A 21,746-nucleotide genomic window follows, 5' to 3' on the forward strand; every position below is an offset into this window, starting at 1 on the left:
CTTGCCCCAGGAGTAGAGAATAATTACCCTTAGACTAAATGATGCTCTGGTCTGCATAACACATCTTAAAGCAATACTCAGATCACATTATTTACAGGTAACATAACTGTGAGCTAGAACAAAGCTCAAGACTATTTACAGGAATACAAAAATATCCAGCACCTAAGAAGCTAAAACTCAATGTCTGGCATCTAATCACAGACTACCAGGCACATCTGTTTTCTATAGCTGGATTACCAATTACCACAAATATAGTGGCTTAAAACAACACCTATTTATTATATCACAATTCTGTAGGTCAGAGTCTACGTAGGTTGTCTGCACTGTCTGCTAGAAATCACACAAGGCTGAAATCATCATGTCTGCCAGGCTGGGCTCTTGTCTGGAAGCTCCCAAGAATGTGCTTCCAAGCTTATTCAGGTTGTTGGCAGAATCCAGTTTCTAGTGGACATAGGATTGGGGTCCCTATTTCCTTGCTAGCTGATGGCCAGGGGTTGTTTTCATATTCTAAAGGCCACCTGAATTCCTCACTACATGGCTGGCCCTCTTTATCTTCAAGCCAGCAATGGCACATAGAATCTTTTTCATGATTCAGCTGTTTCTTCCCCATCTGCCACTGGCCAGAGAAAATTCTCTACTTTTAGAGGACTCATGCGATCATATTGGGCCTACCCAGATCATTCCCCTTTACATTAACTCAAAGATAACTGATTAGTAACCTTAATCACATAGGCAAAATCCCCTGTGCCATATAACAATATTAACACCAGAGTGATATCTTATTGTATTCACAGGAGAGGAGTTCCAAGGGTCATTCTTAAAATTCTGCCTATCCTACCAGGCAAGAAGATAAACAGAAAAATAAGACCCATAATAAGAACAAATAAATACAATAAAAATCAATCCAAAACTGACATAAATGTTAGGATTAGCAGATAAACACATTCACACAGTTATTATAACTACATTCCATCTGTTCAAAAAGTTGAATAGAGACATGGAATAAAAAAGATCCAAAACAAAATTTTAGAGATAAAAACTACCATGTTTGAGATTTAAGGAAAAATACACTCGGATGGGATTGGTGGCAGATTATATATTGCAAAGAAAAGGCTAGTGAACTTGAAGCTATAGCAATGATATAGAAATGATCAAAATTAAGAGACAGAAAAACTTGAGGGGAAAAAAAAACAGTGCATATATAAAATGTGAGTTTAACTTCAAGTGGCCCCAATATATGCGCAATTAAGTCCCTGATGAAGAGCAGAGAGAATAGGAACAGAAATATATTTGAAAAAATAATGGCTAATAATTTTCCACATTTGATTAAAACTATAAACCCAGGAAGTATCCAAAAATTTCAAAGAACACCAAGCAAAAGAAAAATAAGTAAATCACATGAAGCATACATAATCTAATTTCTCAAAACAAATAATAAAAAGAAATTATTAAAAGCAGCCAGAGAAAAAAGACATGTTACAAAGATTAGGATGGCAGTGGATTTCTCACTAGAAACAATGAAAGCAAGACAGAGAAGCAACAACTTTAAAGTACTGAGGAAATGAACAAGAAAATAAACTGTGAACTTAGAATTCCAGACTCACTGAAAATATCTTTCAAAAATGAAGACTTTTCAGATATAAAAATGAGTCAAGAATCCATTATCAGTAACTACCATATGATCCAGCCGTATCATTCCTAGCTATTTACCCAACTGAAATCTACATTTACACAAAAATTGCACAAGGATGTTATTAATAGCTATATTTGAAAAAATACAAAATGGAAACAACTCAAATATCTATCACGGGTGAATGGATAAACAAATTATGGACTATCCACACAACTGAATACTACCAACAGTAGAGAGGAATTATTGATACATGCAACATAGATGAATAAATATCAAAGTAATTATTCAGAGTGAAAAAGGCCAGAAATCCCTCTCCCAAAATAAAACAGTATATACTGTATGATTCCATTTATATAAAATTCCACAAAATACAAACTAATAGCAAGTGACAGAAACAGGTCAGTGACTGCCTGGAGACGGATGTGGGTAGGAAGAACACGAGAAGAGCAGAAAAGAGGGATTACACAGAGGCACACAAGGACACTTTTAGGAATGATGAATATATTCATTATCTTGATTGTTGTGATGGTTTCACAACTGTAAATTTATGACAAAAACCTTGAAGTTATACACTTCAAATAAAACTGGAGGTTGATGATGGTGGCACAACTATATACATTTCCTAAAAAATCCTAAAACTGTATACTTAAAATCCTACGGTATATAAATAATGGCTCAATAAAGTTACTAAAGATGGAGGGGGAAGCTTCAATTTCATGTTTGGTTAGGCTTTGGAAATCTTCTCTAATTGTAAATGTTAAGACAGATTAAATATAAATGACAGCATTTTAATTTTAGTTCAAAAGAAACAACTTGTTGTGTTTGTGTGTTTTATTTGCATTTTTGTTGTTAAACTGGCAAACTTAGCCAGTTACATTTACATTTTCATTGTAAATGCTTAGCTGTAAAAGTCATCTTGGGGAAACTGAAAACATCTGGTCACTACTTCAAACCCTGGTTGCTTATTAAATATTTTAGTAATTTCAATATATTAGGAGATGACAATGCTCAGCACCTGCTTTCACTTAGGAAAAAGAAATCTGAAGGGATTTAAGCTCTTTATTAAGCATCTAGAAGTTTCTTTTATGAGGTGACACAGTTGCTACTGCAAATAACCATATTAGAAATAGCTTAAAATTTTTTACTTTTATAACCCACAATATGAAATTTTTAAAACAAGCAATCCAAGAAGTAAATGTTTGTATTCATAAGCAGTAGCTATGAATTCCATTAGAACAAGTAAATGCTTTTTTATTTTTTTCAATGTTCTGGAAAAACTTTTATATCCATTTTACTAATTCAGTATTTCATCTTGGTACAACTGAGTAACATTTTTTTTTTTTAATTCTGAGGAAGTCTTCTTTCCTAAAAACTAGCAAATGTCTCAAAATGTGGACCAAAAAATTCAATACCTTAGGTCAAAATAGCACTAAATTTGCAAATTTCAATTTATAACCATACAACCACAAAAGAAATCAGAGTGTAAATGAGACAAACGACAAATAATAGCATGCAGTGAGAAACTCAAGAGGATAAATGTTCCTACTACGTGTCCATGATAATTCTTCATTGTGTCTAATCCTTTATTAAGGCCAATACTATTTCTCTTCCTAGTTACTCCATATTTAGTTTAAGGTTCAGCAGGAATTAATTAATTATAAGTTTCAATAGGAATTTAAAGGAATTTTTGTAAAAACCAAAATGTCTTAAGAATTGTAAGATACTTCCTTTTACACTGGCGATTTACATCACTTTGAGTAAGGTTCAGTAAGGCAATAAGAACAGGAAAAGAGAATGGAGGAGGTTAAAGAATTGGGGAGAGGAGCCAACAAGAATAGAAAAGGAAAAAAAAAATTCCAGCGGTTATCAGGTGGTTTTCTAAAATGTGGTTTTATTACTCTTCTAGAAATATTGTTGATTTCTAAATATTTGACAACCATATTTTATCAATGAATCATTCAGAAACTCTCAAATATTATTAATGTGTTCAGTTCTGAGCCATACAATGGCAAAACTTAAGTAGTAAGTACAGTTCCTTCCTTATCATCAAATAAACTTTACCAAGTATCTCCTGAATCTATAAAGTGTCTTGTGCTAGGGGCTAGGATTACATGTAGGTAGATGACAAGGTCTTTGTTTTTCACAGGTCTATTTGCAGTTCTGATTTTAAAAAATAGAATAGAATAAGAAGATGGATAAGGCGGCAAGGATATTAAACAGGGACTGCGCATAAACCAGTTTAATTGTGATAGAAGATTCATGGCAGGAGTTACAGAAGATGTGACCGGAAAGATAAACACTTTAATAAATATTTAAAACATTTTAAATAAAACAGAAGATTTTGACAACGGTTCCCAAGCTTTCTTGTTTCATGGTACCCTAGTGTCTCAATTTTTTCACTGTGCTCCTAGTCTGAAAGATATACCTAATAGTTCTGTTTCAAAGGATATTGCAACAAATTAATAACTATTTACAAAAATAATACACATAACTTGAAAGAAAAAGTAATCTTATTTCATATGTAAATAACCATGGTTACTTCCTAATGGGATGTTTGTACCTACTGAGCATAGTACAGCTTTGCAAACTCTGGAACTGGATTGGAAACCGCCACCTTCTTTTCTATTCTACATTGATTTTTCACATGGTATTTATTATCACAGCAATGCAGGCAAACCCAGCTTCGTTAACGTATGACATCACTGAAAGGAATATAGCTCTATCTCATGCTGAAACTGTAACTACCTTGAGCTAGTAGTTTGAATGGTGACCCTAGGAAGTGAAATAACACTGTGTTTCCCTCAGAAAGTTAAAAATATCCTGTTGTATCCTGTGAATTCATTCTGGCATCCCAGGATGCCTCAGATTTAGAAACTCAATTTGGTAACTGCAGGTTTAGATTGATCCTTATAGTGGCAACAACATAGTTTAATCATAAATTTGTCCTTCAAGTTTTACTATATTAGTCTGCCATAATATAAAACTGATCGGGGCGCCTGGGTGGCTCAGTCGTTAAGCGTCTGCCTTCGGCTCAGGTCATGATCCCAGGGTCCTGGGATCGAGCCCTGCATCGGGCTCCCTGCTTGGAGGAGAGCCTGCTTCTCCCTCTCCCACACCCCCTGCTTGTGTTCCCTCTCTCACTGTGTCTCTCTCTGTCAAATAAATAAAATCTTAAAAAAATAAAAAAAATAAAACTGATCAAAGATACCTAAAGCTACTAGAATGTGACAGTATGCTATGCAATTCTGAAGAACAGTTTCACATCTTCAAAATATTGAATGATATTATTAAGGAAAAGCCCTTGTTGACATTCACATTGATAACTTAAGGATTTCTAAGGGTGAGAGAAGTCAGTGTAACAAAAATATGTCACATTCACATAGACCATAAAAACCTCTGTAGCTGATGGTCAGAGAAAATGGTGGAGTAGCAAAGTCTAAAGGCAGTTTCTCCACAGAAACATAGGAAACAAACAAAACAAGCAAAAATTAGCAGAAACTGTTAGAATGAAGTGTATGAGAAATCTACAGAACAGTTAAAGGTTTACTGCAACCAAGCAAATGCTTAATAAAGAAAAGCAATGAGTACTCAATGGGAGAGCTCTGTGACATTATAACTTACCTTCGCCTCATCCTCTCCCTACCCAAATGGCTTGGTGATGGTCTTCAATATAGCAGTCTACAGAAAAAAACTCATCCTCAAGGAAGTATGGTTGCCTGCTTTGACCTAACTGAGGGCTCCCTGAAGGACTAACACAAAGGCATTTTTTGTTGGTTGGTTGGTTGGTTTTTTGCCTAACTAGGAAATCTCTCAGGGCAGAGAAATAGCTAAGTGGAGGGCATTTAACAGCAAATGAACCAGTCACTGCAGCCTGGGGCAAAAGATACCAACTAGGACAAATAATAAGATATCCCGAAGAGTCTTGGAAGAGAACATAGGGAGTGAGATGTTTTGAGGAATAAGGGCTTTGTAATGCTTCCACTGGGAAATTAGAAGGCAAGGGAGAAACAGAAGACATCCTCAGAAAAGACCCGAGGAAGCCCTAAGCTCTCATATCTGGCTGATCTACAAGTTCTTTGTGAGCAAAGGCAGAGTTGTAAAATGCCTGGGTAACCACTGAGGATTTGCCTCAGCACACCAACACAGAGCCCAGCTGCAAAAGCAGGGCAGTTTTTTTTTTTTCTTTTTGCCTGCATGCATTGAAAGAAATGTCTATCAAAACACTAGCTAACTACTAATTTAATGGAGACTTCTGTGACCATACATGACAATACAATCTTTACAAAATAGCTTATAAAAGCCCCTAACCAACTATATCATACACAAACAACAACAAGAAATTCTAGAGAAGGGGAGTATCTTTCAGAGTTATACATTATTAATATTCACAATATCCAGCTTTTAATAGAAAATGATGATGCAAGCCAGAAAATAAAGAGTATGGCTGACTGAGAAGAAAGGCAGAAATTAATAGAAACTGAGGAAGCCAAGATATGGGATTTACTAGACAAGGACTTTATATTAACTGTCTTACTTTTGGATTGGATTTATTAAACAAGAACTTTATATCAACTGTCAAAGACCTACCAAAAAAAAAACAACAACAACAACCACAACCCAAAACAAACAAACAAAAGAAAGGAGTATGGTGTTTTGGCAAATAGAGAGTATTAAGGAAGATACAGAGTTAAAAAAAGAATCAAATGAAATTCTAGAGCAGAAAAGTACAATACTGAAATTTAAAAAACTTACTAGAGAAGTTCAACAGTAGATTTGAGCAGGCAGAAGAACTGGCAAATGTGAAGAAAGGTCAATTAAAAGCACCAAGTCATAGGAACAGAGAGGGAGAAAAAAAAAAAAAAAGCAAAGGAAAGTGAATATAATTCTATGTTACTGAAGTGGCTAGGTAATGAGGGACATTACATGAAGAGATATATTGATAGAAATTATACCTGACTTTTTGTAACAGAAAAATAGAAGCCAGAAGAAATCACATTTTTAAAGAGCTGAAAGAAAAAAAAGATTTCTATATCCACTAATATTCTTAAAACATGAAGCTGAAAAATACAGGAAAAAGGTGAATAAATGACACTCTAGCACATCTTCATTACAATAAATGCTAAAAGAAATTTTATAGGCCAAAGGGAAATAGTAATAGAGAAAATCTCAAGTACAAGAAGAAGAAATGAAGAACAGAAAGAATAAATGGGTCATTAAATACATAAGACAATGTTTTCTGAAAAAATAAACTCTAAAAAAATGAATGATATCCTTAAAGCTCTTAGTTCTCTAGGTTAAAACAATACTCAAGGATGATGATTTTTAAGGCATATGTAGAAGTAAAATATATTACAACAAGAATACAAAAGGGTAGAGTGGAAGGATTTGAAAATACTTCTTCATAACATTCTTAAACTGATTTGGAGGTAAGAGAGTACATTGTGACCACAGACTGTAGTAAGTTCAATATGCATACCTGATTCTCTAAAGAAAGCAATAAACACACACACACACACAGGCATAACTAAAACGGCTCTTATGGGAGATGAAATGGAAAAATAGAAGGTTTGTTTCAGGAACAACTACAAAGGGCAGGAAAGATGCTATTCAAACAAGACTGTACAGTAAATACATATCAAAAATAATATTATACTAAAAGGAAAGTTTATAAAGAGCACATGGAAACTTCTGGGGGTTATATCAAAAGTTACCAAATTGTACTCATCAAATGTGTGCAATTTATGTATATAAAGCTATTTAAAAAAAGGGGGACAATATGACAGACTAACAACTTCAATCAGATTTTCAGGGTAGATAAAAAGAATCACCTATATATTGTACATAAAAATATGTCACTTTAAGTTAAAAAAAAATAGGTTGAACATGAAAGGATGGAAAAAATTCCAGGAAAAAATTCTTGCTAGATTACATTGGGCATGAGAAGGATAATGTGGCTCTACTAATATTAGACAAAGTAAACTGTATGTCAAAGAGTATTTTCAGAGATAAAATGGAATATTTATAATGATAAAATAGTAATTGATCAATAAGATATAACAACACTAAATGAGTATGCTCCTAATTAAAAACAAAACAAAATAGGAAGAGGAGCAAGATGGCAGAGGAGTAGGAGACCTAAATGTCATCTGGTCCCAGGAATTCAGCTAGATGGGGATCAAACCATTCTGAACATCTACGAACTCAACAGGAGATCGAAGAAAAGAATAGCGGCAATTCTCTGAACAGAAAAGCGACCACTTTCTGGAAGGTAGGACGTGCAGAGAAGTGAATCCGAGGCAATATTCAGGAGGACAGACGGTGGGGGAGGGGGCTTCCATCAGCCGCTACCAGCAAGTGACAGAGCAGCGGAGCACTAAATCGGAACTTTTAAAGAAGTTGGCTCTGCTGAAGGATGTTGCTCCAGTGACTAAGTGGGGGGTGGAACCCTCGCTGGGACAGTGTGGTCTCAGGACCCTCGGGGTCACAGAAAGACCGAGGATGCCTGAGTGTGGCAGAGCTCCCAGGTATCGGAGTAGGGAAGCCGGCTGCAGACAGGGAGCTGAGGTGTGGGCTCCCAGCTCCGGGTTGCCATAAACCGTGATCCGCGGCACAGTGGGGCCACTGCTCCTCCAGCAGGGACCCAACAAGCGGCAGATCCGGGGAGACTCCCCTTCCTGACCCTGGGAGGAGCAGCATGGGAGTGCACCGCAGGATCTGCTGGGTTTGGAGACTCCACACGGGGTTGTGTGCCAGAGATAGAAACGCTCAGTCACAGGCCGGGTGAGCACGGGAAGACGGGAGTGACTGCTTTCCTCTGGGGGCGCACTGAGGAGTGGGGCCCCGAGTTCTCGGCTCCTCCGGGGCAGAGATAGGGAGGCCGCTATTTTCACTCTTGTCCTCCGAAGCTGGACGGAAAGCTTGCAGGGAAAAAGAGCTCCCAAGAGCAAACCCAAACAGATTGCTTAGCCCGGACCGGCAAGGGTGGGGCAATTCCACCTCCGGCAAAGACATCTGAGAACCATGGCAACAAGCCCCTCCCCCAGAAGATCAGAAAGAACAGCCAGCCAAGACCAAGTTTACCCATCAATGAGAATGGCAGAACTCCAGCACTAGGGGAATACAGCACATAGAATTCATGGCTTTTTTCCCCATGATTCTGTAGTCTTTCAAAGTTAATTTTTAACTTTTTTTTTTTTTTTTGAATTTTTCTTTTTCCCTTTTTCAACCAACATCTTATCAATCCCTTTTTTTAAGAAATCTTTTTTATTTTTCATTTTTAGAGTCATATTCTATCCTTTTATAGTAGTTAACCTTATTTTTGGTATATATATATAATTTTGTCTTTCTTTAAAATTGTGGGATACACTTTCTTCTAACAGACCAAAATATACCCTAAATCTCTAGTGTATGGCTTTGTTCTAGTCTCCTGCCTGATCACATTCTCTCCCTTTCTTTTTTTTAAATCCTCTTTCTTTTTTTCAACCGACTTATCAACTCCTTTCATAAAATCTTTTATAATTTTCACATTTACAGTCATATTCCATCCCTTCATCATATTTACCCTTATTTTTGTACATATATAAGTTTCTCTTTCTTTAAAATTTTGGGAGGTACTTTCTTCTAACAGACCAAAATACACCCAAAATCTACTGTGTGGCACTGATCTATGCACCAGCCTGATCATATTTGATCATATTCTGTTTTTGTTTGTCTGTTTTTATCTTTTTCTTTTTTCTCTTTCCCTTTCTTTTCCCCCGGTTTCAGGTCTCTTCTGATTTGTTTAGTATATATTTTTATGGGGTCATTTTTACCCTGTTAGCATTTTGTTCTCTCATTCATCTATTCTCCGCTGGACAAAATGACAAGACGGAAAAAAATCACCTCAAAAAAAAAAGTACAAGAGGCAGTACCAACTGCCAGGGACCTAATCAATATGGACATTAGTAAGATGCTGGAACTAGAGATCAGAATGATGATTTTAAAGATACTAGCTGGCCTTGAGAAAAGCATGGAAGATATTAGAGAAACCCTTTCTGGAGAAAAAGAGAACTAAAATCTAACCAAGTCGAAATCAAAAAGGCTGTTAATAAGGTGCAATAAAAAATGGAGGCCCTAGGGGCGCCTGAGTGGCTCATTCGGTTAAGCGGCTCCCTTCGGCTCAGGTCATGATCCCAGGGTCCTGGGATCGAGCGCCACATCGGGTTCCCTGCTTGGCGGAGAGCCTGCTTCTCCTGCTCCCTCTGTCTGCCGCTCTGCCTACTTGTGCTCTCTATCACTGTTAAATAAATAAAAATCTTAAAAAAAAAAAAAATGGAGGCCCTAACTGCTGGGATAATGAGGCAGAAGACAGAATTAGTGATATAGAAGACCAAATGATGGAAAATAAAGAGCTGAGAAAAAGAGAGATAAACAACTACTGGATCACGAGGGCAGAATTCGAGAGGTAAGTGATACCATAAGATGAAACAATATTAGAATAACTGGGATCCCAGAAGAAGAAGAAAGAGACAGCGGGGCAGAAGGTATATTGGAGCAAATTATAGCAGAGAACTTCCCTAATTTGGGGAAGGAAACAGGCATCAAAATCCAGGAGGCACAGAGAACCCCCCTCAAAATCAATAAAAATAGCTCAACACCCTGACATCTAATAGTAAAACTTACGAGTCTCAGAGACAAAGAGAAAATCCTGAAAGCAGCTCAGGAGAAGATATATGTAACCTACAATGGTAGAAACATTAGATTGGCAATAGACCTATCCACAGAGACCTGGCAGGCCAGAAAGGACTGGCATGATACATTCAGAGCACTAAATGAGAAAAATATGCAGCCAAGAATACTACATCCAGCTAGGCCGTCATTGAAAATTGAAGGAGAGATAAAAAGCTTCCAGGACAAACAAAAACTAAAGGAATTTCCAAACACGAAGCCAGCCCTACAAGAAATATTGAAAGGGGTCCTCTAAGCAAAGAGAGAGCCTAAAAGCAACATAGACCAGAAAGGAACAGAGACAATACAGAGTAACCATCACCTTACAGGCAATACAATGGCACTAAATTCATATCTTTCAATAGTTACCCTGAATGTAAATGGGCTAAATGCTCCAATCAAAAGACACAGACTATCAGATTGGATAAAATAAGAAGACCCACCGATATGCTGTCTGCAAGAGACTCAGTTTAGACCCAAAGAACCCTCCAAATTGAAAGTGAGGGGTGGAAAACCATCTACCATGCTAATGGACACCAAAGAAAGCTGGGGTGGCAATCCTTATATCAGACAAAATAGATTTTAAACCAAAGAGTATAATAAGAGATGAGGAGGGACACTATATCCTACTTAAAGGGTCTATCCAACAAGAAGATTTAACAATTGTAAATATCTATGCCCCTAACATGGGAGCAGCCAATTATATAAGCCAATTAATAACAAAAGCAAAGAAACACATCAACAACAATACAATAATAGTGGGGCACTTGAACACCGCTCTCACTGAAATGGACAGATCATCTAAGCAAAAGATCAACAAGGAAATAAAGACTTTAAATGACACACTGGACCAAATGGACTTCACAGATATATTCAGAACATTCCATCCCAAAGCAACAGAATACACATTCTTCTCTAGTGCCCATGGAACATTCTCCAGAATAGATCACATCCTAGGTCACAAATCAGGTCTCCACCGGTACCAGAAGACTGTGATCATTCCCTGCATATTTTCAGACCACAATGCTTTGAAACTAGAACTCAGTCACAAGAGGGAAGTTGGAAAGAACTCAAATACATGGAGGCTAAAGAGCATCCTACTAAAGAATGAATGGGTCAACCAGGAAATTAAAGAAGAATTCAAAAAATTCATGGAAGCAAATGAAAATGAAAACACAACTGTTCAAAATCTTTGGGATGCAGAAAAGGTAGTCCTAAGAGATAAGTATATAGCAATACAAGCCTTTCTCAAGAAACAAGAAAGGTCTCAAATACACAACCTAACCCTGTACCTAAAGGAGCTGGAGAAAGAACGGCAAATAAAGCCTAAACCCAGCAGGAGAAGAGAAATAATAAAGATCAGAGCAGAAATCAATGTAATAGAAACCAAAAGAACAGTAGAACAGATCAATGAAACCAGGAGCTGGTTCTTTGAGAGAATTAACAAGATTGATAAACCCCTGGCCAGATTATCAAAAAGAAAAGAGAAATGACCCAAATAAATAAAATCATGAAGGAAAGAGGAGAGATCACAACCAACACCAAAGAAATACAAACAATTATAAGAATATATTATGAGAAACTATATGCCAGCAAATTAGATAATCTGGAAGAAATGGATGTATTCCTAGAGACGTACAAACTAACGAAACTGAGCCTGGAAGAAATAGAAAACCTGAACAGACCCATAACCAGTAAGGAAATTGAAGCAGTCATCAAAAATCTCCCAACAAACAAAAGCCCAGGGCCAGATGGCTTCCCAGGGGAATTCTACCAAACATTTAAAGAAGAATTAATACCTATTCTTCTGAAACTGTTCCAAAAATAGAAATGGAAGGAAAACTTCCAAGCTCATTTTATGAGGGCAGCATTACCTTGATTCCAAAATCAAAGACTGCATCAAAAAGGAGAATTACAGACCAATATCCCTGATGACCACAGATGCAAAAATTCTCAACAAAATACTAGCCAATAGGATCCAACAGTACATTAAAAGGATTATTCACCACGACCAAGTGGGATTTATTCCTGGGCTGCAAGACTGGTTCAACATCTGCAAATCAATCAATGTGATACAATACATTAATAAAACAAAGAACAAGAATCATATGATCCTCTCAATAGATGCAGAAAAAGCATTTGATAAAGTACAGCATCCTTTCTTGATCAAAACTCTTCAGAGTATAGGGATAGAGGGTACATACCTCAATATCATAAAAGCCATTTATGAAAAACCTACAGCAAATATCATTCTCAATGGAGAAAAACTGAGAGCTTTCCCCCTAAGGTCAGGAACGCAGCAGGGATGTCCACTATCACCACTGCTATTCAACATAGTACTAGAAGTCCTAGCCTCAGCAATCAGACAGCAAAAAGAAATCAAAGGCATCCAATTTGGCAGAGAAGAAGTCAAACTCTCACTCTTTGCAGATGATATGATACTTTATGTGGAAAACCCAAAAGACTCCACCCCAAAACTGCTAGAACTCATACAGATATTCAGTAAAGTGGCAGGATATAAAATCAATGCACAGAAATCAGTGGCATTCCTATGCCCCAACAAGTCAGAAGAAAGAGAAATTAAGGAGTCGATCCCATTTACAATTGCACCCAAAACCATAAGATACCTAGGAATAAATCTAACCAAAGAGGCTAAGGATCTGTACTCAGAAAACTATAAAATACTCATGAAAGAATTGAGGAAGACACAAAGAAATGGAAAAACGTTCCATGCTCATGGATTGGAAGAACAAATATTGTGAAGATGTCAATGCTACCTAGAGCAATCTACACATTTAATGCAAATCCTATCAAAATACTATCAACTTTTTTCAAAGAAATGGAATAATCCTAAAATTTGTATGGAATCAGAAAAGACCCCGAATAGCCAGAGGAATGTTGAAAAAGAAAAGCAAAGCTGGTGGCATCACAATTCCAGACTTCAAGCTCTATTACAAAGCTGTAATCATCAAGACAGTATGGTACTGGCACAAAAACAGACACATAGACCAATGGAACAGAATAGAGCCCAGAAATGGACCCTCAACTCTATGGTCAACTCATCTTCGACAAAGCAGGAAAGAATGTCCCATGGAAAAAAGACAGTCTCTTCAACAAATGGTGTTGGGAAAATTGGACAGCCACAGGCAGAAGAATGAAACTGGACCATTTCCTTACACCACCACAAAAATAGACTCCAAATGGTTGAAAGACCTCAATGTGAGACAGGAGTCCATCAAAATCTCGAGGAGAATACCGGCAGCAACCTCTTCGACCTGAGCCGCAGCAACTTCTTCCTAGACACACTGCCAAAGGCAACAGAAACAAGGGCAAAAATGAACTATTGGGACTTCATCAAGATAAAAACCTTTGCACAGCCAAAGAAACAGTCAACAAAACCAAAAGACAACCGACAGAATGGGAGAAGATATCTGCAAATGACATATCAGATAAAGGGCTAGTATCCAAAATCTATAAAGAACTTATCAAACTCAACACCCAAAGAACAAATGATCCAATCAAGAAATGGGCAGAAGACATGAACAGACATTTTTCCAAAGAAGACATCCAAATGGCCAACAGACACATGAAAAAGTGCTCAACATCGCTCGGCATCAGGGAAATCCAAATCAAAACCTTAATGAGATACCACCTCACACCAGTCAGAATGGCTAAAATTAACAAGTCAGGAAACGACCGATGTTGGCGAGGATGCGGAGAAAGGGGAACCCTCCTACACTGTTGGTGGGAATGCAAGCTGGTGCATCCACTCTGGAAAACAGTGTGGAGAGTCCTCAAAAAGTTGAAAATAGAGCTACCATATGACCCAGCAATGGCACTACTGGGTATTTACCCCAAAGATACAAATGTAGGGATCCAAAGGAGTACGTGCACCTCAATGTTTATAGCAGCAATGTCCACAATAGCTAAACTATGGAAAGAGCCAAGATGTCCATCGACAGATGAATGGATAAAGAAGATGTGGTATATATATACAATGGAATATTATGCAGCCATCAAAAGGAATGAGATCTTGCCGTTTGCAACGACGTGGATAGAACTGGAGGGTATCATGCTGAGCGAAATAAGTCAATCAGAGAAAGACATGTATCATATGATCTCACTGATATGAGGAATTCTTAATCTCAGGAAACAAACTGAGGGTTGCTGGAGTGGTGGGGGGTGGAACGGATGGGGTGGCTGGGTGATAGACATTGGGGAGGGTATGTGCTATGGTGAGCGCTGTGAATTGTGCAAGACTGTTGAATCACAGACCTGTGCCTCTGAAACAAATAATACATTATGTTAAAAAATAAAATAGAAGAAGACAGCAGGAAGGGAAGAATGAAGGGAGGGAAATCGGAGGGGGAGACGAACCATGAGAGACTATGGACTCTGAGAAACAAACCGAGGGTTCTAGAGGGGAGGGGGTGGGGGGATGGGTTAGCCTGGTGATGGGCATTAAAGAGGGCACGTACTGCATGGAGCACTGGGTGTTATACGCAAATAACGAATCATGGAACACTACATCAAAAACTAATGATGTAATGCATGGTGATTAACATAATAATAAAACAAAAAAGAAAATAAAAAGCAGGAAGTAAAAGAATGAAAGTAAAGACTTAACCAATTTGATGCCTGGCTTGATAACTTTAAAGACCCTTATGAGGGGGCACCTGGGTGGCTCAGTCGTTAAGCGTCTGCCTTCGGCTCAGGTCATGATCCCAGGGTCCTGGGATCGAGCCCCGAATCGGGCTCCCTGCTCCACGGGAAGCCTGCTTCTCCCTCTGCCCCTCCCCCTGCTTGTGTTCCCTCTCTCACTGTGTCTCTCTGTGTCAAATAAATAAATAAAATCTTAAAAAAAAAAAAAAAAAAGACCCTTATGAGAAGCTTCTTTTTGAGCTTTACTAAAGCCAGGCTTTTGGGAGAAATCTTGACAGTTCAAACCAGAGAGATATGATTCATGTTTGTAGACAGGGCTCATAGGAGTTTGCTGGTGGGAAGACTCTGACTTCTGATGCTTTCCTTACCCTTCTAATTTCTGAAACCCATGGAAGCTGATGCTTGCTTTTGTGTTTACCTCTGTGTCTCTGGGCCCCCAAAATGTCTGTACACCAATAAACATTTGTTCTTTTTAAAAAGAAATAGTGAACTGAGATAAGTGACCTCTGGAATACCATGAGGAATACATACACACACACTATGGGAGTTTCAGGAGAGAGGAGAGATAAAGTGGTAGAAAAAATATGTGTAGAAATTATGTTTGAAAATGTCCCAAATTTGATGAAATAAATGAATCTACATGTTAAGAAGCTCAAAGATTCTAAGTAGAGTAAACTCAAGAGATTATTATTTAAGACATAACTATAATCAAACTGAAAAAAACCAAGGACAGAGAAATCTTACAAAACAGCAAGGGACAAGCAGGTCACCACTTAAAAGGAATCCTCAGTAAGAATAAAAGCTGATTTTTCATCAGAAAGCACAAAGGCGAGGAGGGACTGGAATGACATTTGTAAAGTAATGAAAGAAAAAACTGTCAATCAAGAATTCCACATATTGCAAAACTAACCTTCAAAAGTAAAGGAGAAAATAAAGAGATTCCCAGATAAACACAAATTAAGGGAGTGTGTCACTAGTAGATCTGCCCAGAAGTGCTAAAATAAGTCATTCAGATTGAAAGAACCCTAGACAGTAACTTGAAATTGGAGAAAAAATAACACCAGTAAAACTAACTATACAGGTAAATATAAGAGCCAGTATTACTGTGTTTTTGATTTATAACTCTTTCTATTTTCTTTATGACTTAAAAGACAGATGCAAAAAACAGTAATTATAATGTAATCTAATGGGCACACAGTATATAAACATGTAATCTGTGACACAACAACAACCTAAAGACAGGGAGACGCAGCTATATAGGAGTGGAGTTTTTGTAGGCTATTGAAGGTAAAGTGGTAAATACTGTTATAAATTCAGGATATTAATCACCAGGGTAACCACTAAGAACAAAACTAAAAAATATACAGAAAAGGAAACAAGGGAATAAAAAAGGTAAACTAGAAAAATTCAAACACAAAAGAAAGCAGTATCAGAAGAATTCAGGGAAAATAAAAAAAAAAAGATTAAGACCTGTAGAAAACAAATAGCAAAATGGCAGAAGTAAGCCTTTTTGTTGTATAATAAAGAATTTGGCTGGTTTTGTTCATGGCTCCTAGGAGGGAGCCTTTAAACCATTGTTATTTCCCCAGTGATAACAGTGTCTTTGTTATTCATGGTGGGCCCCTCAGACCTCAGATGGGTTTATACTAACAAAGTGATTCATGGTGGGCCCCTGCACAGTTTCTGGATGGGGGCTAGTTATGCCAGAAAGACAACCATATGATTAGAGGGCTGGTGCCATATAATATTAGCTTGACCCCCTGACCTTCAGAGAGGGGTGGGGGACTAGAGACTGATTTCAATCAAGTGGCTGAATGATTTAACCAGTCTCCCCCACATAATAAAGCCACAATAAAAACTGTGGATATTCACAAGTAAAGTGAGATTCCTGGTTGAGGACAGAAACTGATATGCTAAGAGGGTGATACATGCAGAGGACTACGAAGCTTCACATTTGGGAACCCCCAGACCTCTCCTTATGTGTCTTTTCTAATTTATGTTTATAATAAATAATAAAACTGTAATTGTAAACATATAGCTTTCTTGACTTGAGTTGTTCTACAAAATTACTGAGCCTAAGGTGGTAGTGGGAATCCCTGAATTTGTAGCCAGTTTGTCAAAAGTGTGGATAGTTGGGGAAACTCCAAGTTTACAACTTGTGTTGGAAAGGAGGGCAGTCTTGTGGGGGACTAGGCCATTAACTTATGAAATCTGACCCAACTCTAAGTAGTTAGCATCAGAATTGCATAGCCACATAGGTAATTACCTTAAATATACATGGATTACACTGTTCGAGTAAAAGGTAGAGATTGGCAGAACTGATTAAAAAAACATGACTATAGGCTGTCTAAAAGGACTCATTTTAGATCCAAAGACACGAACAGATTAAAAATGAAAGGACAGAAAAAGATATTCAGTGCAAATAGTAATAAGGAAAAGAAAGCTGGGATGGCTATACTAATATCAGACAAAACAGACTCTTAATCCAAAATTGTTATAGGAGACAAAGAAGGACATTACATTTTGATAAGAGTCAATCCATCAAGAAGATATAAAAAAATTACAAACATATGTGCATTTAACAACAGAGCCTAGAAATACATGAAGCAAACAATTACATAATTAAAAGGAGAAATAGGCACAAAAAATAATTGGAGATTTCACTACCCCACTTCCAATAATGGACCTACTAGAATGGCAATAATAAAAAACAAAACAAAACAAAACAAGTGCTGATACGGATGTGTGCTCTTGGGAACATAAAATGAAAAGTCTGACCATTCCTCAAAAATATAAACACAAAACTACCACATGACCTGCTAATTATACTCCTGGGTATATACCCAAAATAAGTGAAAACAGATGTTAAAAAAAACCTGAACACAGATGTTCATAACAACACTATTCACAATAGTCAAAAGGTGGAAATAACCCAAAAAACCCAAATATCCATCCATTGATGAATGGACAAACAAAACAGTATATATCCATACAATGGAATATTATTTACCATAAAAAGGAATGAAATACTGATATATGCTACAAGAACAAAACTTGAGAACACTAAGTGAAAGAAGCCAGACACAGAGGCCACAAATTATATAATTCTACTTATAGGAAATACCTAGAACAGACAAATCTACACAGAAAATCAACAGTGGTTGCCAGAGGCTGGGGGAATGGGGAGTAACTACTTAATGGGTTTGGGGTTTCCTTTTAGGATGATGAAAATGTTCTGGAACTACATAGTGGTGATGGTTACACAACACTGTAAATAAATACTTCTGAATTGTATATTTTAAAATAGCTAAAATAATAAATTTTATGTTATGTGTAACTTATCACAATGTTTTAAAAATCTGTGTATACTTTCTTATTCGTTTATTAACCCAGGACCAGATATACACACAAAAAAGTACACCAAAAATAATTAGGAGATGTATGCAACCTACCTGTTAGTGCTGCTGGTTTGGATAGTGTACTATACTGGTTTTGTGTAGATATCATACTTTGACGTGGACTTAGTGTTGGTGATGCAACAAGTGAAAGTTCCTCAATAATAATACTGCTTTTGGGATGATTCTTGGGAAGTTCACTTAATCTTTGTTCTAATGAATACTTTAAAAGGTCCAACTTCTGACTTGATTCATTAAATCTTGCTTGGGCCTTGAATAGGGAAAAGACAACTGTCATCTAAATAATTACATTCTTTGAATAATGTATTTATTAAGTTAAAATATTTATTTAAAATTACTTCTGAAAGTGCTTTTCTGTCTGTTACTTTTCCTGAGCCAAGTAATTTCATTACATTCTTTGCACCTTCTGCTACTGCAAACTCTATCCTAAAATGATGCCTTAATTCTTCCATCCGAAGTTCAAGAGGACTTATGACAGGTTTTGCTAGAGGGGGGGAAAAAAAAATGCAATTGAACCATTTATTTGGTATTCTCATATGTAGTAATTAAAACTCATGAAAAGAAATGATTTCTTACAACTTAAAAGTTAGTTATTAAGTCAATAAACATACTTAATAGATACAATGGTGAAATAAAGCGCCTTCCATTTTAGCCATCAAAACTCAAAAATAAAAACTAAAGATCAAAAAACATAATGCTTCCTCCTCCTTGACTTTGAACCACTGCTTCTCTCTTATGTAACATTTATTAAGCACCATGCCCATAATAATAAGAATGACAATTTATCTCTATTCCATCACCATTATCAAAAGCCAATTCATTGGTCTGGACTGCCTGAAGAATCTGCATGCGTATCACTTCTATTTTCGTCTTGCTGTCCTGGAGCAATTGCTGAGCTGTGCCATGGAGTTTCCGATCCTATTAAAATAAGTTTGAAAAGGTAAGCAGATGAAAAGACAAATAAAACATTTTCATAGCTTCTAAGTAAGATCAAATGATTATCAGCAAGTGAAAAACAGAGTTAAAAGAACACTGTAAGTAGATATACTTATTTTAAATATAAATATACTTGTAGATACATTTATTTTAAAAAGCCACCAAACTGATAGCGCTATAAATGAGAAAAACTCCATAAGATAATTTGAGAGAAAGCAAGTGAATTTTATTATTGTTTTAAAAAACTCCATATTCACATTTGTAATTTTCTCTTTTTCTTTTTCTGCTTTACACAAAATATAAAGAATTTTCCCATACCATGGTCAATAATTCTCATATTCAGAGGCATTGTGACAGATAGATGCCTCACTTCCTCTCCCAAACTCTTACGGAGTTTCACATATGTTGGCAAATTTTTAAAATAACTAATCCTAGATGGTATTTGTGTTCCTTTAAATCTGATAAAGGAAACAAGAAACAGCATTTGTCAACATTGGTGAGATAATGAGAAAGGTTTCTTGAAATTCTTGAATGTCAAAAAATAAGACCTCAATAAAGCAAGGAAGGAAATTATAGTGAGTAAACTTCTGTTATTTCTTTTAACTTCAAGAAAGGTGAATTAAATGAAATAATGTCACTATCATATCTTAGTTTAGTTCCAATAACAATGAACGTTACTGATGGAGAGTCACGAAAAACTTACCATTTTTGCAATTGTGGTCGGCTAAATTATGATCCACCCAAAGATGTCCATGTCCTAATCGCAGAACCTTGCGAATGTTACCTTACATGGCAAAGGGGAACTAAGACAGCAGATGGAATTAAGGTTGTTAATTGTCCAACCTTAAAATACAGAGATCATTTCCTGGATTATTCAGGTGGACCCAAAGTAATCACAAGGCTCCTTAAATGTGGAAGAGAAGGCAGAAGAGGAGGGCAGAGTAATGTGAGAAGAAACGGACCCACTGCTGTTGACTTCAACGACTGAGAAGAAGAGGGCCATAAGCCAAGAAACGTGGGCAGCCTCTAGACGCTAGAAAGAGCAAGGAAACAAATTCTCCTCTACATCCTTCAGAAGGGAATGCAGCCCTGCCAATGCCTCATTTCAGCTCATTGAGATCCATGAGACTTCTCAATTACAAAATTGTAAAATAATAAAGTTACGTTGTTTTAAGCCACTAAATTTATGATGATTTATTGCAGCAGCCATAGAAAACTAAAACAGCAATTTCTTCCAAAAATTTCATATTCAACAAGTAACATAAGTTAATACCATCTCCTGCTTAGTTATATCAGTTGTCAAAGTCTAGTAGTCTTCAATCCACAAAAAAAGAAATGATAAACAAAACTATGCATCAAGTTAGGAAACATTTATTCACAAGAAAGGCCAATTTTTGCTTATTATTTAAGCATCTCTACTTTTATCACCAAGGCAGTCAGTACTGATTTGGAAATAAAATAGGATACAATCAACCTATATTCTCTGGAAGAGTTCAAGCATAGAAACTAAGAAATAAGCATCAGGTGTGCAGCATCATTTCAATAAAAACACACACAGTATATTCTAACACTGAATAAAGGGGAGGATGAAGATGTGGGGTGAGAGACAATACTGATATTATATAAGGAAAAAAGTGAGCTGACATATTTTATGATAAATACCAAACTAGGTTGGTTAATACACAGCAGGAGAAAAAGCAGTTTGCAAATTTATTTTCATATTTTTCTTCCATTTCTTTCCTGCTCCTAAGATCAATTTAAGATCTTCTAGTCAGATTTCATTCTTTATTAAATATTTAGATTTTACACCAACGGAGCTGGGCAATAGAGTTACTATAATTCTCTTAAATATCAATTTACACCATCAAGTACACACACACACACACACACACACACACACACACACACACTGTATTTGTTAATTCTGCTTTACCGTTAAAAATACTTGCTTGAGTTTGGTGTTCGGCTATGACTAATTATATATGCTTTTAAGAATATACCTATTCACCTTCCAAATTTAAAATGAAAATACTTTATTTTTACTTTAATTCTTCCTTTCCAGTATTAGGTACATTAGACAAACTGAAGATTTGAAATAGCTTTTTTATTTCTTTGAGACCTCATCGGAGGAGGAAAAACTTAGTATTCCAAAACTCCTAATTTAATGGGGCAAATATGTTTTGCAATCAGATAGACTGGGGGCCAAATCTTAACTGTATTTTTAACCTTGGGTTAGTTACCTATCTTCCACAAGCTTTAGGTTTCTTGCAGAAATTATGTAAATGAAGATACCACTCTCTAAAACATGGAGATTTGTAAGCATTAGATAAAACTAAAATCATATTGCCTAGAACTTGACTGGCATTAAAATGTTCTCTTTTAGAGTAATAAAA

At 36.5% G+C, this 21,746-nt stretch overlaps 1 protein-coding gene across 2 annotated transcripts in view; it reads right to left on the minus strand.

Moving 5' to 3' along the window:
• Positions 1-21,746, minus strand: part of PKN2 (protein kinase N2) — a 139,540-nt gene that overhangs the window by 45,966 nt on the left and 71,828 nt on the right. For both annotated transcript variants that reach the window (XM_078072793.1, XM_036099453.2), the window contains exons 4-6: positions 19,218-19,335; positions 18,756-18,901; positions 18,454-18,667 (exon numbers count right to left, since the gene is read on the minus strand). In XM_078072793.1, the coding sequence (XP_077928919.1) occupies positions 18,454-18,667; positions 18,756-18,901; positions 19,218-19,335 (478 nt within the window). The remainder of the gene's footprint in view (positions 1-18,453; positions 18,668-18,755; positions 18,902-19,217; positions 19,336-21,746) is intronic.

The sequence above is a fragment of the Halichoerus grypus genome, chromosome 5 (assembly GCF_964656455.1).
Source record: "Halichoerus grypus chromosome 5, mHalGry1.hap1.1, whole genome shotgun sequence".
NCBI lineage: Eukaryota > Metazoa > Chordata > Mammalia > Carnivora > Phocidae > Halichoerus > Halichoerus grypus.